At 39.4% G+C, this 16,974-nt stretch overlaps 1 protein-coding gene across 1 annotated transcript in view; it reads left to right on the top strand.

Annotated features, from left to right (window-relative positions):
• LOC126471122 (CLIP-associating protein 2-like) overlaps positions 1 to 16,974 on the top strand; it is a 231,815-nt gene that overhangs the window by 48,783 nt on the left and 166,058 nt on the right. Inside the window, exon 8 of the mRNA XM_050099204.1 lies at positions 10,051 to 10,097. Within this exon, the coding sequence (XP_049955161.1) occupies positions 10,051 to 10,097 (47 nt within the window). The remainder of the gene's footprint in view (positions 1 to 10,050; positions 10,098 to 16,974) is intronic.

The following is a 16,974-nucleotide window of genomic DNA, read 5'->3' as shown; positions in this document are numbered from 1 at the left end:
TGCTTATAATTGACAGCTAAAGATGATTGTATTTCTTAATACATAAGTGACTGTGCTGAGGGCCACAAATGGGAAATACATCCAACTGACAGGAACCTCTGTTGCTATAATAACTGTTAGTAATGTAATAATGGAACACAACCCTTTGAGTGTTGTTTTAATAGAATCTCCTCATAATGTTACTCTGGATCAGACTTCTTGCAGACATCACAAGCAGCCATTGACTCTGAAAGACGTAGAGCTCCAGATTGATGAAACTACAACAAAGATTGCTTGGGTGGTTGTTCGCCATCGAAGATATTGTTATCTCACCATCATTAATGGATAAATTCCAGTCGTGAATCTATATCCTCAGTTAAACAGTGAAGCTTTTGTTGATTGCAAGCAGCTGCTCAGATTCACAGAAGAAACCTATATTCCAGCGGCAGTCATAAACCTTGCCTGTGGTTAAGAACAATGTTGGTGGATCACTGATTGTCACAAGTAGTGACAACTCATCCCTAAAGGTATGTGCGAAGAAACAGCCAAACCAGTCAACGATATTCAGCTCTGCACCATTGACAAAGAATCATGCTTTGCTGCTATTAACAAACTATGCAGTGGAGGACACTGCTGTTGAACTACCAATAGGATCTGGCCTAACAGAGGAACAACGTTGACAAATGTTAGCCATTGTGTGTCAAGTTTGGATGTTTTCTGATCTAGAGTGGAGAAAAGAAATACCATATGGCACATGGCAAAATACTACATCAAGACCAGGGATCAGAAACAAATTAGCCAGTGCTTGTATAGGGTGTCGCCGGCTGAATAACTTCACACCAACACTAGCATTAATGGAATAGGTACAGTTCTAGTGTAAATGCAGTAAGGTGCTGAAAAGATGATAGACTATGCATATGGAGTACTCTCCAAGACCAAAAGGAACTGCTCTACAACTGATAAAGAGTGTTGTGCAGTTGTTTGGACCATCAGCAAGTTCCGGCCATATATATTTTACAAACAATTCATCATTGTGATGAACCAGCATTCTCTATACTGGCTGACGAGTGTGAAGGATTTATTGGGTCAGCAGGTGAGATGGGCACTATTTCAGGAGTGTAATGTCACAGTGGTATACAAAATCAGATGCAAACACGAGTCCACCAGCTGCCTGTCAAGGAATCCTGTGAAGCAACGCAGCAGCACGGATAAATATCAGTCATCACTACTATTAAGTGATGTTGCTGTTGAACAGGGGGAAGATCCAGCTTTGCTAACTATAGAAACCTCAAAGGTAGAGGACTGTACCAAAGGAGACAAAAATTAGTAAATGAAACATTGTATAAGAGGAACTGTGATCCAGTGGAGCAGAAATTGTTGCTTCTCATCCCAGTTCATATATGGACAGCTAGCTTGAAGTATTTGCATGACATGCCAACATCCATTCACCAGGGATTCGTGAAGACTCTAAACAGAATCAGATACTGATATCACTGGCCAGCTCTCTACTGATCCATTAGGCACTATGTGAGCCACTCCATGAATGCCAACATTAGAAGCAAATGCTGCAGTTACCTCCAGGGAATCTGGTATCATTTCTGTCTACAGTAGCGCCATTCAACCGGATTGGAAGCGACCTCTTAGGGAGGTTCCCCAAGTCTTTTAAGGGGAAATGACGAATAATAGTCTTGCACTGACTGCCTCACCATCTATACTGTCACGAAAGCTGTGCTGACTGCCAGAGCTCATGGAATTGCAAGGTTCCTTGTAAAAGACATCATTTTAAAGCACAGATTTGATCTCTGATCATGGGAAAGTTTTCCACTCGAGACTAGTATAAGAAATAATTTCGTGTTGTAACATGAATCACAGGATGAGAACTACCTACCACTTACAGCCAAATGTCCTCAGGAAATGCTTTAATAAGACATTGGCAAATATGTTCTCAATGAATAGAGAGCTTGAGATAAGGATACTGCTCATAACGACATTTGCACATAAAACAGCAAGGCAAGACACTACAGGCTTCACACCATTCTTTCTGCTCCATACTTGTGAAGCCTAAGTGACAAGTGATATACTGTTCTTGTTTTAACCAGTGATACTCGGGATGACTTTGTGAAATGCTTCATTACCAGGACCAAAGAAGCAAGGCAGCTTGCTCCCATACAGTCCTTGGATGCCCTGTGGAATGATGAAGAGAGCTATAACACCATGCAACAGCCATGATGTATAGCCTGGGAAACTTGCTATGTACTTTTAGGCTAGTGTGGAAAGTGGGACTGTCGGAAATGTTACTAAAATGCTACTTTGTATGGTATCATATCCTTCGTCCCTTGCCAGATGTCATGTACGAAGTTCAGGGTTATGACCGTTCACCAAGAAGACAAAAGTACAGAGACATCTCCATATTTTTGTATGAAGTGCTGCTACAGTTCTGAGGCACAGATCAACAATGGTTGCTCATTGTTTAAGGAAACTGAAAGCCTACTCAAAGATCACAAAGTGACAATGGGAGAGATTACCTTCGACACTTATCGTAGTGGAGAGGATGTGACAATGTGATCTGAAACTGAGGATCCTCCAGAGCTGCCATACAGAGGACTAGTGATAAGATCTAGATCTAGGGTGCTGTTATTGGCTCCAGTGAGAACTTCTGAAACAGCAGATCACCGTTTCTCCAGCAGAGGGAGCAATGCCATGAACTGTGCTGCATCCTGCGTGGAGTAGACGTTAACATTGCCAGCTGATGTCCTGTGGGTCACTAATTCAATTCCAATCACTATCAAATATTTGTTTATCATGTCTAGTAGGTTCTTGAAAATTTTTATGTTTTTAATCCATGCATATTCTACAATATTTGATGTTCATGTAACTAAGAACATACTACATGCTGGAGGCAGTTCTGATCTGTCTTTGTGTTGGTGTCTAATCAATGTGCTTTCAGTGTGAAGTGTTGTACTTCATTGATGATCCTGCTTTTGGATTTGGACTTGACTGTGGTTAATAAGTGGAACATTGTATGAGAGAAACTGCGGGGAGAGGGGTTGCATCAACAGTCTTGTTCTGTGGCCTCACAGAATTGATGACTAACATCACTATTTCCAAGATTAATGGGGGTTGGAGTATATTTGCTATGAACAAAGAAATCAAATAATCTGTTCAGTATCTAGTGACATTGTTAGTGGACCAAATCTGTGCAACATTTATAGTAGTTATGAACAGCATAACTCAAAACATAGTAACCAGGAATATATGAGACAAGAAAAGAGCTGAAATCGGGACTGAGAAAAGCAACATTTAGTGTTTATGAGAATAGCAACACATCCTATTTATGAGAATAGCAACATATCGTGTTTATGAGAATATCAACATTTTGTGTTTATTAAATGACCGAGAAAAAGTGAAACAGCAGTGCATGAAACATTTTACTGAAAAGTATATCAGTACATTAATTGATACTGCAGTTTATTTGTTCAGAAAAGTGAAGGCATTTAGAAACAATCTCTTCATTGTGAAATACAGTTTTGGAATAAGTACTGATGTGGCCAACAATTTAAGCACTCATCTAGTTTAGAAGCTTTTTCCTTTTGCCTGTGATGAGTTTCTGGGCGATGGAGGTGTATCTCACTAATGGGGCATAGACCATAGGGAACAATTGCACATGTCTAAATTTGAGGAACATAAGATTTTATTAGAAATTGTTTTCAATAAATGTTAGATTGTCACATGATTATTTTGAGTTCAAAATGCCCTGCACATTGTAGATAACTAGAAAATACAAGAAACTAGGGAAAATAGTTACAATTTAGGTTTTACTTTTTTCAACCCAAACTTGATTTTTAAGAATTTAATACAATACTTTCTTCAGATTGCAGCATGCTTTTGGACTGTACTGTCACCATGTGTGATGATTTCCTTTGCTACTACATTCTGACTTTTTTATTTGTATGTTCACTACTGTCTGGATCACTTCCGGTATCTGGTATTTCTGCCACAGAAGTGTTGCAGCTTGTAGATTGAGTGTACCATGCATGAATCACGTTGCGGCAATTACATCCTGTGATGTGTTTCAGCAGGTTTATGCCTTAACTACACAAAATGTCTCCATTACACATAGCGTCAATGGAGCAGCCATCTTCACAACTCCTCTTGTGTGTATTACATTTACACCTCATACTGCCATTTGTTAGCTGTTCTATAGAATGAAAGTCCTACTGTTCCCAACTTTCAAAAATCTTATCTCCAGCTTTCCTGTTTTGGTTCATCCTTTAAAATTTTGATATAAACATCATAGGAATGTATGATGGATGTGCTTGAAGGAAATGAGACAGTTAATGCAAAATACATACTTTTGCTTTTGTGTTTGTACCTTATATCCCAGTTGTGTGAGAATAGTCCACTGGTAAGAATGAGATGCAAGGCACGTAAGGCGGTAATGATACTCATCACTCTTCATCCAATCAGTTGCTTTAGGACAGCTTATGTTGTTTTTGTTGGTTATTGTATTGCTAAAAAATAACATCATGTGCCACATAGCTGTCAGAACTTTATAAAATACTGAGATTATCAGAACACAGTTTATGTGATTTAGAATGATACATGTGATGTAGAATGTGTATTGGTTTGTAAAGAAAATATTTCCATTGATTCTTGGTACTTGCTATTTACAAAACAGTTATTTCCACCTCACTACCAAATTTCAATTTGAACTGATCACTGTTGTTTTGGGTTTTGTTTATTAATTAGTTTTAGTTGTGTATATGTAGTGATACAAGATGGATTGGTTTACGTATGCAGAGCTGGCTTTTTTCAGTCTCGTGGGAGTCTTAACCATGTAAGACAGTAACTTGCTGTACAACATGTTTTGTGAACAGAATGAACCCCGAGTCAAAGGAAACATTTTGTATTTTACCAACACAATATACATTCTATTTTAAATGTGTTTGCACTGGTGTGCAGGCATTCTGCACACAGTGGTGTCACTAAGGATTTTAGGATGACAGGCATAGCTCATTACTCTCTAACAAGGTTCCGTATATAAAAACACTCAGCAGACAACCATGGTAGAGTTTAGACTAACCCTGTGTATCACTTCATTACATATTGAATGACAAGGTTAACCATGTTACATTCTCCATATAAATCTATTCTTCTGCTGTTCCTCTTGGGATCACTGCTCCTCCTCTCAATCATACCACATCTGTGAGATGTGAATATTGATAGATGTGTTATTTGACTCTATATACTGTCTCAGACTAGGTCCCAGAAGTGAGCCACAAAAAATAACTACTACATAATCGGCTCACTGTGTTTGAAGACTGTTTTGTTATAAATGAATGAAAGGACTCCAATGTTGTCTGTGCATTAATGTGAGGGAAAGACTGAGAAAGTGAGGCACATTCTTAAATCACATAGTGACCACAATATTCCTCTTTGTCAAGGTTGTTTAGAAACATTGTATAGATTCTCCCTGCTAAATCAAAGAACAAAAAATGCCTTTGTTTGATTTCTTCAACATTTCAGAAGAGAAATAAATTGGGTAAGGCCAAACTTAATTCTGAGTTTTGCAAGAAGTTCTTGTGTTTTAGCACCCTGTTGACATTCAAGTTGCTGCTGTTGTGGGAAAGGATACCTTTCTGTTGCATCGTTTGCAACCTATTTTGGAATTTACACCCTTAAAGCTTATGACTGTATTCTGCTGTGTAAGAACCCTTGCATCTCTGCTACAGTCTGATGAAAGTGGCAGTGATAATGTGCCACACAGTGTAAACAGTGCACACGATTGTTCATTATCTACATTGCTCTCTTTATTTTTGTTAACTAGCATCTTTGAGGGTAATTAAATTTATAATTGGAAACCGAAGCCCTTACACTGTTCCTGATAGTTGCTTAATGTTGAAAGTTGCAGCAGTAGATGATAGACACAGCTATAATGTATATCACGGAAGTGTGTGATCAAGAATGTAAAAATTCTCATAAGTTTCAGATTGCATCCTTCAACAAAGTCTTCACATACAAACCTTCACATGTAGCCTGTCCTGTAATGTAGTGGTCTGTCCACAGGCAACAGAATAACATTTTGGTCTGGAAAGAAGAAAAATATATATGACAATGAAAATCTCTAGTAGAATGTAAATAATTTAAGGAGCAAAAGTAACAGCTCACTGACTGTAGAGGCAGTGAGTCGTCAAAAGGCATTTAAACAGGACTGAGCAGTTAGCACATTCTCTCTCTCTCTCTCTCTCTCTCTCTCTCTCTCTCTCTCACACACACACACACACACACACACACACACACACACACATAATATCATAAAAAGTAAACACTGACAATTACAGTGACTGAGAAAATAGTGAATATCCTTAATGAAAATGTACCTGAAAGCTGCTGAGGCAAGAAATACAAATGTATTAATAGTTGTACCAACAGCTGGTACATTTGAATTGTCACAGTTATACACTTCGCATTAAACACCTTCGAGGTATACAACTAAATGTTTTCTGTTCAGGGTTATAATCTGCCTTACCAGCAGATATGGCTCAGGTGCCTAAGATGTTGTAGAAATCAACGTTTTACCTATGTCGTCAAGGGACATTACAGCTTTCCTGTCTTAGCACATTTAAAGTTTCCCTCTGAAGCCATCATAAGATTAAATGTCTTCAAGTAGGTATGGCTATGTGAATAAAGAGAATCAGGTGCATTGCAGAGTGCCACCAAGGAACACCATTAATCTTTGCAGATATTTCTTTGGATTATGTAATTACCTATCATAATAATATTGCGTGGGAGGAGAGTATATCGGAAGCTTTCCTGCACTGACACTGTATGAGTGTTTTGTCTTTGATTGAGAGAAAAAGTATATGATTTCCATAGGTTAGTCACCACCACCACCACCACCCCATATAAAGTTGGAGGTGTACATTTTACTCAGGACAACAGTTTACTCAGTGAAATAATTTTTTGATTATCTATTTTGCCATCACACCATATCATATTCTTGTAGGTGAGGAGTGCTTTGGAATAAGCCTTGTTTGCTGGTGATTTTTCAACATTCTACCATACTGCTATTGCTTGTCAGTTTACCTGACTGGAGATATGACTAGGTATTATTATTTGTAGTTTTCTTTAGAAAAGACTTAACATCAGTTTCAGTTGCCTTATTCTCACATATTAATGTGATGATGGAAACAGCTGACCCCTTCACTTTTGATGTTTTGCTAGTTTTTTTGGTCCCGGGTTTAGTGAGAGACCTTCTGTGCTTGCAAGGACTATGAAGACTGAGGTATGGTTCATGAGTGACTGAGTGACAGGTTGGGAATAGATTAGACAGAACATGAATATACTGCTATAATCTAAAGATGACACATGTATTTCATTAGGTTGATAGGTCCAATATTCTCAATTGAATATGAGTTCATTCACTTTCCGGAGAAGTCCTGTTTGTATCTTAGCCAAGATGGTGTGAGCCATTAGCCATTAACCATGCAATAGCAATTCTTCATGACACAAAATGCTAGCTGCATTCTTTCGGCTCTATGTGTAGTGTTGAATCTGTATTCTGCCCTTTAGAGTGTTTATGCACGAATATTCAAGAACAAACAATGGAAAATCCAGGATGGAGTGTAATAATAATATGAAAAGGAAAGTTGCTACATGAGTAGAAACTTTCCGTTTCATAATATTGTAATATTCAAGAACAGTGAGATCTCTTGCAATTTGACCAAAGCAGTTTTGGATTTATATGCAGGTAACTCACAATGTGAGTAACTGGTTATCGAGGAGACTGACAGCATTTACCAATTTACTGGCAAGCGGTAAATTATCAATGGCAGATGTCTTTCTTAAACTTATTTGTGTTATATACTTATTTGTCTTATGTTATACACACATCAAAGAAAGTTTTGCATCACACCAGTTCCCAGAACTCCTGAAGATAGACATTGACTGTGGATATCGTATCACAGACAAAGTCGCTTTGACTGTTCAGAGATGTCACTAAACCTGTCCAAAGATGTAAACAACCTAGCATGAGCAGTGCCTATTAGACGGAGGGGGTCAGACAGTCGATCAGTTCCAGTCAGTCCACCAGGAAGGAGGTGCACGGCTCGTGTTGTCTGCAGTTCAACCAAGCCTAGACAGTCAATACTGCAGGATGATCTTGTTCACATTGTTACTTTGTGCCAGGAAGGGCTCTCGACAAGGGAAGTGTTCAGGCATCCCGGAGTGAATAAAAGCGGTGTTGTTTGGACGTGGAGGAGATACAGAGAGACAGAAACTGTCGATGACATGCCTTGCTCAGGCCGCCCAAGGGCTACTACTGCAGTGGATGACCACTACCTACAGATGATGGCTCAGAGGAGCCCTGACAGCAACGCCGCCATGTTGAATAATGCTTTCTTGCAGCCACAGTACATTGTGTTATGACTGAAACTGTACGCGATAGGCTGCATGATGCGCAACTTCACTCCTGACGTCCATTGTGAGGTCCATCTTTGCAACCATGACCCCATGCAGCACAGTACAGATGGGCCCAACAACATGCCGAATGGACCGATCAGGATTGGCATCACATTCTCTTCACAAATGAGTATCGCATATGCCTTCAACCAGACAATCATCAAATCATCAGAGACGTGTTTGGAGGCAACCCGGTCAGGCTGAACGCCTTAGGCACACTGTCCAGCGAGTGCAGCAAGATGGAGGTTCCCTGCTTTTTCGGGATGGCATTATGTGGGGCTGACATACGCTGCTGGTGGTCATGGAAGGCGCCATAATAGTTGTACGATATGTGTGTGCCATCCTTCAACCGACAGTGCAACTGTATCGGCAGCATATTGGCGAGGCATTCGTCTTCATGGACGATAATTTGCGCCCCCATCATACACATCTTGTGAATGACTTCCTTCAGGATAACGACATCGCTTCACTAGAGTGGCCGGCATGTTCTCCAGACATGAACCCTATCAAACATGCCTGTGATAGATTGAAAAGGGCTGTTTATGGACGACATGACCAAACAACAACTCTGAGGGATCTATGCTGAATCGCTGTTGAGGAGTGGGACAATCTGGATGAACAGTGCCTTTATGAACTAGTGGATAGTATACCATGATGAATACAGACATGCATCAATGCAAAAGGATTTGATGCTGGGTATTACAGGTGCCAGTGTGTACAGCAATCTGGACCATCTCCTCTGAAGGTCTTCCTGTATGGTGGTACAACATGCAACGTGTGGTTCTCATGAGCACTAAAAATGGCGGAAATGATGTTTCTGTTGATCTCTATTCCAATTTTCTGTACAGGTTCTGGAACTCTCAGAACCGAGCCCATTAAAAACTTTTTTTGATGTGTGTATATGAGCACTTTAAAATGAAAGCACTGATCATATTGAAAATAAGATTACTATGTCCAGTGCAGAACATAATATAATCCTGGGGACTCTGGGGTGTATTGAATTACTAGTGGTGGAATTTCTCCATTGATTCCATTAGTGTTGTGAGTGACCATTCATCAGTTGTTCCCTGGAAATAAAATGGTCCAGAGTATTATGAGGAGTCTCCATTCACAAAAGGACAAGCAAATGATTTCATTGAGATGCCTACTGGGCCATGTGTGAATGTTGAAATGTTTTATGGACACAGTATGGCATCTGTGTTAAATATGATTAGCTCATTGTTGGTCTGGAAAAAAATATTGCCAATAGGAGGATGTGACTCTTTGTGAAAGATAAAGTAGCATCAGATGAAATTCACAGTGTGCTTATATTGTACATACTGCTGCAAGGAAGATGCTCTGGCCTGCTGATGTTAGGCTTTCTGTTCTAGGTGGGGGATTCTTATTGGTGCTTGTTTGCAACTGAACTTGTTATGCTGCTGTTTAGAGGATTGCATTTTACAATACTTGCTGTTGTAGATTCAGCTACAGGCTGAATGAGGACTTGACTGTATCTTAGATCCTTAGCACGTGCTTGTGATGAGAAACAACGCTATTAACAATAAAGAAATTGGGGGGATAGTCTGCTGACAATTTTGCAGCTGTTAGACTGATAATAAATTCATTTTTCAGATTCTGCAAGGTCCTTTGATGAACCTGATGGAGATGCTGGTGCTATCGTAAGTATAACAATTTTTTTACAAAAAGTTTCACTCCCAACTTCCAACATTTAGTAATCTAATAATGTTAACAAGGTATTTTTCCTCTCTCCTGAAATGTTCCAACTCATGTGCTTTTTTGTCAGTGATTTACACTGAAGTTGCTCAGTTAAGGATTGAGTGGATTTAACCTGATGTTTCTATCTGCCTGCTGATAACTTTATTTGGTCATGTTTTAAAGTCTGTGTTCATTTGTATGCAAAACTATTCGATTGCCGGTTGAACTGCAAATCCCGTGGGAAAAATTATCTCATTCTAAATTTTCATTACTTGGGTACCCTGCGCCCCAACCTGTGCTGGATAACTAGTTCACTTATAAATTCCACAGCTGTTAAAGAAAAGTGTTGCTTTAGAATAATGGAACCAGTAAAAAATCACTTAATATACAGATTGTTAATGACAAGACATTTATTTTCATTACTACTTCACAAATTTTTACCAAGAGAACTGGTTGTTATTGAACCTGTTGTAGCAACAAGAAGTTTTTCATAGGGTATCATGGGATTTTAAAATATGTATGCTCCCTTGTTGTCCTGTGACTTCCAAGTTGCTATGATGTGATTCCATAGGTCATGTGTGGAGACTGATTCTGTCATATGGGGGACATCTATCAAGTGAATGTCATCAATAAGGAAGGAGCGGCATCTGCTGATCAAAAAGTCTGTCTTAGACAGTTGGAGTGACATGATATCAGTCATTATTCTGCTGGAACATAATACCAGAGCACTCTAGGAGGAGTGACACTACCATTGTCAGTACAAAGGCTCTGTAATGATGAAATGGAATAGAATGCAGCATTGTAAATGGACAACAAACTGCGTAACTGGGCATTGGGTGCTGAACGCACATCTATTGGAGTTGCCAACCACAAAGCTTGGAATAAATATGTGTCTTTTATGGTTTAACAATTTGAATTAGAACTTTACTATCTAGGACAAAGGAAGCCGGAAAAATTAGGTGGCGAACAGACCAGTCTCTTCGCAGAAAAGGACACCAAGCAGTGCCTGTAACTGTATCAGTTGTTCTGACACACCTCAGTGTTCTCAGGTGGTTTGCGCTACCTATGTGACATACGTGCCTACACTGCCTTTAATTGTAGTATTGTGTTTTATTGTGCCATTCTCAGTGTGCACAGTCTTCAGTGATCATTGATTTAAAAATTTACACAACTCTTCTGACCAATAATCCTTTCCTTTGGTAACACTGATTAATCTGTCAGCACAATTGTTTCTTCTTCACACCACCTCAGTTGTTGGTAATATACTGAGGTGACAAAAGTCATGGGATATCTCCTAATATCATGGCAGACCTGCTTTTGCCTGGTGTAGTGCAGAAACTTGACATGACATGGACTCAACAAACCATTGGAAGCCCCTGCAGAAATATTGAGCCACGCTGCCCCCCATAGCTGTCCATAACTGCGAAAATGTTGCCAGTATAGAATTTTGTGTACCAACCTTTTGATTATGGCCTGTAAATGTTTGATGGAATTCATGGTGGGCAATCTGTGTGGCCAAATTATTCGTTTGAATTGTCCAGAATGTTCTTCAAATCAGTTACGAACAATAGTGGCCCGGTGACATTGTGCATTGGTGTTTCGGAACAAGAAATCCAAGAATGGCTGCAAATAGTCTCCAAGTAGCCGAACATAGCATTTCCATTGAATGATTGGTTCAGTAGGACCAGAGGGCCCAGTCTGTTCCCTGTAAACACAGCCCACACCGTTATGGAGCCAACAGTAGCTTGCACAGTGCCTTGTTGACAACATGGGTCCATGGCTTCACAGACTCTGCATCACACTCAGACGCTACCATCAACTCTTACCAACTGAAATTGGGACTCATCTGACCAGGCCATGGTTTTCAAGTCGTCTGGGGTCCAACTGATAGGTCACAAGCCCAGGAAAAGTGCTGTAGCTTGATGTGCTGCTAGCAAAGGCACACATGTCAGTCATCTGCTGCCATAGCCCATTAATGCCACATCTTACCGCACTGTCCTAACGTTCATCATACATCCCACATTGATTTCCATGGTTGTTTCACACAGTGTTGCTTGTTTGTTAGCACTGACAACTGTATGCAGACGCAGCTGCTCTCGGTCATTAAGTGAATGCTGGCAGCCACTACATTGTCTATGGTGAGAGGTAATGCCTGAAATTTGATATTCTCGTTACACTCTTGACATTGTAGGTCTTGGAATATTGAACTCCCTAGCACTTATAACTGTCCCAGGACTTTTGTCACCTCAGTGTATACTGCATGCATGTGATGAAGTATGGTGTGTGTGAAGAAGAACTCTTTCATGAAAAATTCACTTTTGTTTCTTGTAGTTTCCCCAGTGAGTCACTGCACCTGAGCTACATATGGTATAGATGTAGCCACAAGTCACATGAATTATGTCCAGTGCTTGCTAACATGTATGTATTTTTCTTCATACTTTCTTTGTATTACACTAGTGTCCAAAAATTAAATATATTTCGGGAAAAGAAGACAATGGACAGAGAATGTTGTAGCACCTACTGTAAATGACTGAAGGTTTCCCGATAAACAACAGTTGTATTACCTATGTAGTAACAGAGTACTGGCAATTCTGAATAGCTACACAATTCAGGGATAATGAGAAACAGTGCGTTAGATTCGTATTATCTCAGTTGCACTTGCTATTCATTGTGAGAAGAGTATAATCTTTTGTGTCAAGTAATGTAATGTCACAAAGACACCATTTGGACTCTTGTTTTTCCGGGCAGAATCTTTGAACAGCTTGAAGTGGGTTAGACATGGACCACACTCTCAGTAACATTGAATTAGCCACAAAATATTGTTTCAGTGCTTCACTTTCGGAAAAGGTGTCTCATAAATTCTGTGGTGACTTTGTTCATTCAGAGGCACAGAAATGATTCCCAGAAGGGGATTATACCTTCCAAAAAGATACCACTTACACTGCTGGATATGTTCAAATTAGCCAGAGTAGCTTGGGGGTAAAATAACACGTTTTCCCTCCCCACAATTGAAAGATATGGCTGTACTCGAACTAGTTAGGGACCCAATAGCACCTCCTCTGGCATGTCACAATGATTTGTATAAAATCCCATCGGCCACCAATTTTAGATTTATTTGAATGAATCTCAAATAGGATCCATCCTTTCCTTGGATGTTGAAGATGGCACTATGCTGTATTATAGGTTGTTGTTAATTTTTTCTCAAGTCGGGGCTCTTTATTGAAATTCATTGACAATGACTTATTTTGATTCCAAGGCAAGTTAGGTAAAACAATGAAAATGCATTAAATATTCTATAGATAGGATAGTAGTGGTATACAATATGTGTTGGGGTCAAGGGGGGGAGGAACCAGTGAACTGTGGATTGCACAAAGCTCTTTTTAAATCACTGTGCTGCAGTATATGTGTAGCACATACATTACGTGGACATCTACATCATCATTTTTACACATATTGCACAAATATCATATTTTATTTTCTTATTCTTTCAGCAGATGGTCCATGGGGAAAACAAACCATTGGGCATAATAAAACTGGCAATATGTTGGGCCTGTTGATGCTCACAGTTTATTAGAAGTGTGACCATGTATCGCCATTGTATAGATAAACTCAAGGCTAATTTTTGTGAATTTTTATGATGTTGTATAATGGTTGACATGTGAATAGATGGGTGAGTGAAACATTGCAAATCCAAAGGTTAGGAATGCAATCCCTGGTTGGTTTTGATACTATTACAGTAATTTAGTGTTACATTTCACCTTTATCAATGCTTTATGTATGTGCAAAACACTAAGTTGCACTCTGGTTTGGAGTCCACTTAAACTGCATGTCTCTTTATAACTAGTTGGATAAGTCACTTCACTGGTTGGAAGAAGGCAACCAACTCCAATAGGACTATTCATAATTAAACACTGTGATGAGGAAACTAACTGTCAAATAGAGAACAGCTTCAGCCTTCATTTTGGTTTATGATATGTAGGGAATTTAATTGTAATTTGAGTGCTAGTAACAGTTATTGCAGTAGAGTTCCTGTAGTGAATTCCCACTTACTGTTGGTAGTTCTGTTGTATGATGTGAAAAGTAATGATGATGCCTTTTTGAGAGTTGCATAGCATATTTATCAGCTCTCTGGAAAGGGGAAGCCGGCCGCGGTGGCCGTGCGGTTCTAGGCACTTCAGTCCGGAACCGCGTGACTGCTACGGTCGCAGGTTTGAATCCTGCCTTGGGAATGGATGTGTGTGATGTCAGGTTAGTTAGGTTTAAGTAGTTCTAAGTTCTAGGGGACTGATGACCTCAGATGTTGAGTCCCATAGTGCTCAGACCCATTTGAACTATTTTTGGAAAGGGGAAAAATTGATTACAGGCCCATATTACAGTTCTTTATTAGATAAATTTTCTAAGAGATTGAGCAAAGTATACCCCATGTGGTGCAGAAAATGATACTCTTCCACAAGATGAATGCCTGAATTATTTAAAATTTTTGAGCACTATGATAAGATAGTATGGTGTTGGATAAAATGTAATAAGTTAGAAGGAAACTTTTTCCAAAGTAGAACGGATTTTAATGAGGAGAAAAGTCATTGAAAAATCTCCGAATGTCTCAATAATTCTTCATAAATAACACAACCATTGAACAACAACTTTACTAGACCAAATGATGATCACAGAATTGTTATGCATTGTCTTATCATGCAGTTTTGACAAGCAGATATGACAGTTTTTCTGAGATCTTTAGGAACATAGTAAACATAGCTAATTACCAGAAGTGTACGGTAGTACAAACCATCTGATGTTAGGAGACTGCGAAATATTTAAAATAATATTACAGGATCGTAGAGAGTATAATTTCTATAACATGGTTCAGAATATGAGTACTTAAAGAGCCGACTTCCTTGAATGCATAACAGATAAGGGGTGTAAAGGGTAGATTTAGCAATGTGTATAGAAAATCCACACTCTCCAACCCCTACTCCACAATTTGAACTGTAATGACCCGTCACAAAGAAATGACCTGCTGTGCACTCTCATCCAGGGTACTTGCTTACAGTTATACATGGAGAGTCTTAAGTGAAGTTTTGAGGGTAGGTGATAAGCTACTGGCAGAAGTAAGGGTGTGAGGGCAGGTTGTGAGTTGTGCTCAACTGGTAGAGCAGTTGCCTGTGAAAGGCGAAGGTCCCAGTTTCAAGTTCCAGTCAGGCACAGTGAGGAAGTTTCAAATCAGCATACACACTACTGCAGAGTGAAAATTAATTCTGAAAAGAGCCTTGTCGAAACACTACAATACTTTCAAGTAATTTTCTAATGTAATGGTTATTTAGATCAACAAATCAAGTGAATGTTGCAGCCAAAATGAACTGAACCTATGAAAAAATACTGAGAAATATGATGAAAAAGAATGAATCTCTTATCCACTTGATGTTGTCCCAAAAAAAAAAAAAAAAAAAAAAATGTTCTGTTGTCTTCTCTGGAAACACTGCATGTATTGTATTCAGTCCCAACCAATGACCATAAAATGACTGCTTAGTAATGTTAAATATAATTGAGGCCTCTGAAAACTGGGTGTATGCATCATTCCACACTGATGTGGGATGCCGTATCTGAAACAATCAAAAGAGTTAAGGTGGTTTACAAGAAAATCATTGACATACTTGACTGAAACTGGGAAGTAATGAAGGTGTCACTAAATGCTGCTAGTGTATCATAAAGAAACAAAATAGGGCAGGACAAACATCGTGAAGCAAGCTTGAAGTTTACAGGACAGTGGAAGTAAGGAGTCTGCTGATACAAGGACATAGAAAAACACAAATGGGATTTCAGTGCAAGCAAGGCTTGGGGTTTAGCACTCATTCATCAGAGCCAGAGGACATGTAGGACATATACATTTCATGCAGTAGTGGGAGGTAATATGATAAAAAAATGGTGTAAAAGAGTGTAGACAGGCATTGAGGAGTCAAATTCTGCTATAAGTGTGGGGGTGGGGGGGCGGTCACTATCAAAAACTCAGTCTATAAGATCAAATAGTGAGCACACCACAACTTGACCAGAAGAAGGGATCGGTTGGTAGGACATGTTCTGAGGCATCAAGGGATCACCAATTTAGTATTGGAGGGCAGCGTGGAGGGTAAAAATCATAGAGGGTGACCAAGAGATGAATACACTAAGCAGATTCAGAAGGATGTAGGTTGCAGTAGGTACTGGGAGATGAAAAAGCTTGCACAGGATAGAGTAGCATGGAGAGCTGCATCAAACCAGTCTCAGGACTGAAGACCACAACAAACAACAGTGAGCACACACAAAAGCACTGATTTGTAACACTTGAAGATAAAGACTTGTCCAGAAATAATGTGTAGAAAAATGGATTTTTAACTCATGTAATAACCCAAAACATGTTATTAAAATAATAATAATAATATTGTTAATAAACTCACTAAATGTTAATCACCCTCTTAAAATGACATGTTAGAGCTCTTTGGAGTGCTGTAAATGTTGTAGAAATGGTGCCAGGCAGTTGCGTAACCATCCACCACTGACATAATGGACAGGACTGAAGATGAGTGTCATGCATTGTCAACAATAATCTGTTTCATACACATCTGGCATTTACAATTGTAGAAATGGTTCTTGACTGGAGCACAGTGATCAGTATGAAATGTTAAAAATCGATAAAAACAGTCTCGATCACATTTTCTTATTTTTTATTTGTTGCCAACCTGTTTTGGCCCTTTCCTTGGACCATCTTCTGGCTTCCACCGCCATTATGGCTGCTGGTGGCAGCAGACAGAGCAAGATCCGTAGAAGTATTGTTGTCACTGCAGTGACCGCTGCCACCAGCAGCCATAA

The sequence above is a fragment of the Schistocerca serialis genome, chromosome 3 (genome assembly GCF_023864345.2).
Source record: "Schistocerca serialis cubense isolate TAMUIC-IGC-003099 chromosome 3, iqSchSeri2.2, whole genome shotgun sequence".
NCBI lineage: Eukaryota > Metazoa > Arthropoda > Insecta > Orthoptera > Acrididae > Schistocerca > Schistocerca serialis.
The sequence above is the reverse complement of the archived record's forward strand: the minus strand, read 5'-3'. Positions and strand labels throughout refer to the sequence as shown.